Source organism: Buceros rhinoceros, unplaced genomic scaffold, assembly GCF_000710305.1.
Source record: "Buceros rhinoceros silvestris isolate BGI_N320 unplaced genomic scaffold, ASM71030v1 scaffold17432, whole genome shotgun sequence".
Taxonomy (NCBI): domain Eukaryota; kingdom Metazoa; phylum Chordata; class Aves; order Bucerotiformes; family Bucerotidae; genus Buceros; species Buceros rhinoceros.
The window spans coordinates 4,184-6,878 of NW_010399637.1; the positions used below are offsets into that span (position 1 = coordinate 4,184).

General features: G+C 58.6%; 1 protein-coding gene across 1 annotated transcript; it reads left to right on the forward strand.

Moving 5' to 3' along the window:
• Positions 1-85: 85 nt before the first annotated feature.
• On the forward strand, positions 86-2,077 carry ZMAT5 (zinc finger, matrin-type 5; the record flags this gene model as incomplete). Its single annotated transcript, XM_010131567.1, has 3 exons — positions 86-212; positions 1,723-1,785; positions 1,997-2,077. Coding segments are annotated over exons 1-3 (271 nt in total), but the record flags the coding sequence as incomplete, so codon positions are not given.
• Between the last annotated feature and the right edge of the window lie 618 nt (positions 2,078-2,695).

Sequence of the window (2,695 nt, forward strand, 5' to 3'; positions counted from 1 at the left end):
AATCTCGGCTCCTCCATCCCCAGGGCCGGGGAGGAGCTGCCTGATACTTCCCAGGCCGCGCTGATGGTGCAGTGACAGAAGAGAGATGGGGAAAAGATACTTCTGCGACTACTGTGACCGGTCCTTTCAGGACAACCTGCACAACAGGAAGAAACACCTCAACGGAGTGCAGCATCTCCGGGCTAAGAGAGTCTGGTACGACTTATTCCGAGGTGGGTCCTCCCAGCGGTCTGCCCTTCTCTTCCTGGGACAGGGTGGGTGATGTGGTGGGTGAGGTGCGGAGCAGAGAAACCAAACCAGCACCGGTTTCTGTTCAGGGGGTCTGGGCCAGTGCTGCTGCTGTCAGGCGGTCTGAGAGGCAAAACCCTCATGTGTGGATGTGGGAAGGGGAAACCGTAGGTGTCAGCTGGGACTTGAGGTGGAAGAGATAAGGAGGTTGGTTGTGAGAAGAGAGGAGCAGATAAAGCTCTCTTGAGTAATCCTAAGACAGGAGACCTGAGAGGACAAAGCAATTTAGGGTCTCTGAAGGTGAGTTAGGCACCTTCTGCAAACCAGAGCTGATGGCTGACACAGAGGAGCAGCGAGTGTGAGGCTCCGTGGAGGAAGTGAGGCAGGCTGGGCCCACGTGGGTGAACGGCAGGCAGGCACAGCGGTTTCCTGCCCGGGGGGGATAAAGCTGAAGGTGGCCGTGGAGAGGCTGAGGGTGCGACTGCCTGACTGGAGAGCCCAGCAGGGTGGAAGGGCTGGGGAAAGCCCTGTGTCCTCTGCCTGTGTAACAGGACTGAGCGCTCTGACCTGGCTCGTCACGCCGTTACATGCGGCTCAGTGCCAGCCTGAGGAATACGGTGGGAACGAGTGTCCAGGGTCTGAGCGAGCAAGCAGGACTGTGTGTTTTGGCAGCACCAAAGATGTCGTTTGGGTTAAACTGGTGGTGAAACCAGTGCCTGTGTGTTCCTCTGCTTCCTTCTGGCTCCTGAGGGTCAAGAGTTGCAGGCTGTTTGTCTCCTGGCTGGCCAGGTGAGGAACACTCTGCAGAGCTCGGTGGGGCTCTGCTTTCCCTTTCATCGCGCATGGGAGTTGGGGAAGTTCTCTGAAACGGCCAGGTGTGGAGGACCAGCAATCCCCCAGTTCTAGCTGGGTCATTGATGGTGGGGCAGGTCACCTTGCACTTGTCTTCTCACCAGGCTGCGACCCTTGATCTTCCTCTGACTGATGAAATTCCTCCCCCCACCCCGATTAGGGCGTTCGTCTCCTCTAGTCTCCGTGGCCTGGCATCAGCTGGCACAAGTTCTTCCACCGTCTACGGGAGCTACTCTGTCTTTGGGGCTCATTTTCCCCAGGACGTCTCCAGTAGGCGAAGGACCATTGCGGCGGTGTCCACTGGAGACTCGGCACAGGGTTCCATGGGGCCTGGCACAGAGCTTCCCTGGTAGCTCTGCCTGTCTCTCCATGTGCTGCGGAGTCCTGGTCATTCTGTCACGCTGCTTTTCCCCCGATGGCACAGGGAGGGAGCGTGGGGCAGAAGGCAGAGGAGGCGATGCTCGCAAGCCAGTAAAGGGCTGAAGCCAGGGGTGCAAACAGGGAGGGGCAGCTCTCGATTTGCGGCTGAGGTTTGTGGTTGTCGTGTCAGACGGCTTCCCACCAGCCCGCTGGCCTGTCTGGGACCTGACGCCATGGGGTGCTGCCGTGCGAGACATCTGCTTTGGCCTTTGTCTCCCCTAGATGCTGCCGCTATCCTGCAGGAGGAGCAGACCAAGAAACCTTGCCGGAAGTTTCTGCAAACAGGTGAGTTCTTCCGAGGTGGAAATAACTGCCGGAGCTCCGGCAGCTCCTCTGTGAGCCAGCCCAAAGCTGTTCCAGAGAGCCCTGGTCTCTGTGTGTGTGTGGTGAAGGACAGAAGGATGTCTGTGTGTCCGGCGTGCAGGTGTGACGGAGCTGGGGTTTGCCAGCACATCGACCTTCTGGCTCTCACGTTGCTCTGTGGCTTTTGTTCCAGGACAATGTGATTTTGGGTCCAACTGCAGATTTTCCCACATGACCGAGCAGGACCTGGAGAAGCTGAGTGCCCAGGTTCAAGGTGAGTCCTCCAGCTCCTGGGGTCTCTGAGGAGGGGGCGTTGCTGCAGGGAGCGTGGGCTGCAGAGGGGCACCCAGGAGGTTGTGCAGCAAGCATCCAGCGTCCCGCGCTGCCCGTTGGTGTGACGAGAGCCTGGAGCACGGCTGTAAGTGCTGCAGTTCTTCATACGCTTTCTGCTCTTGAGTTGCTGGCACAGGCACAGAGCCAGGGGTGAGCAATGCCCTTACGACTCACAGCAAACATCTGAAGCAGAGAGTGGGCTTTCTGAGCCCTCGGGGTTTTGTTCCGTCAGGGAATAAAAGCTGTCAGCAGCAGAGGGCACTGGTACATCACTTCCCCTTAAATTTATGGACTTGATTTCCCCCCCCACCTCTTTACTGATACCGGGGAGCTGCTGCTTCCCCTCTTGGGAGGAGCTGGCCTGCCCTTGGTTGGGTTATTCTGTGGAGAGGACGTGGGGTCTTGGATCCTGAAACGGCCTCTGCTCACATGGCTCTGGGCAGGACTGAAGTTTGGGCAGGGGGTGGGTGGTAGCTGCTCCCCTGCTGCGAGTCTCCAGAGCTCTTGTGAGCTTTGGCGTTCCGAGAGTGCCACCTCCCTGCCCCGAAAGGGGTGCAGC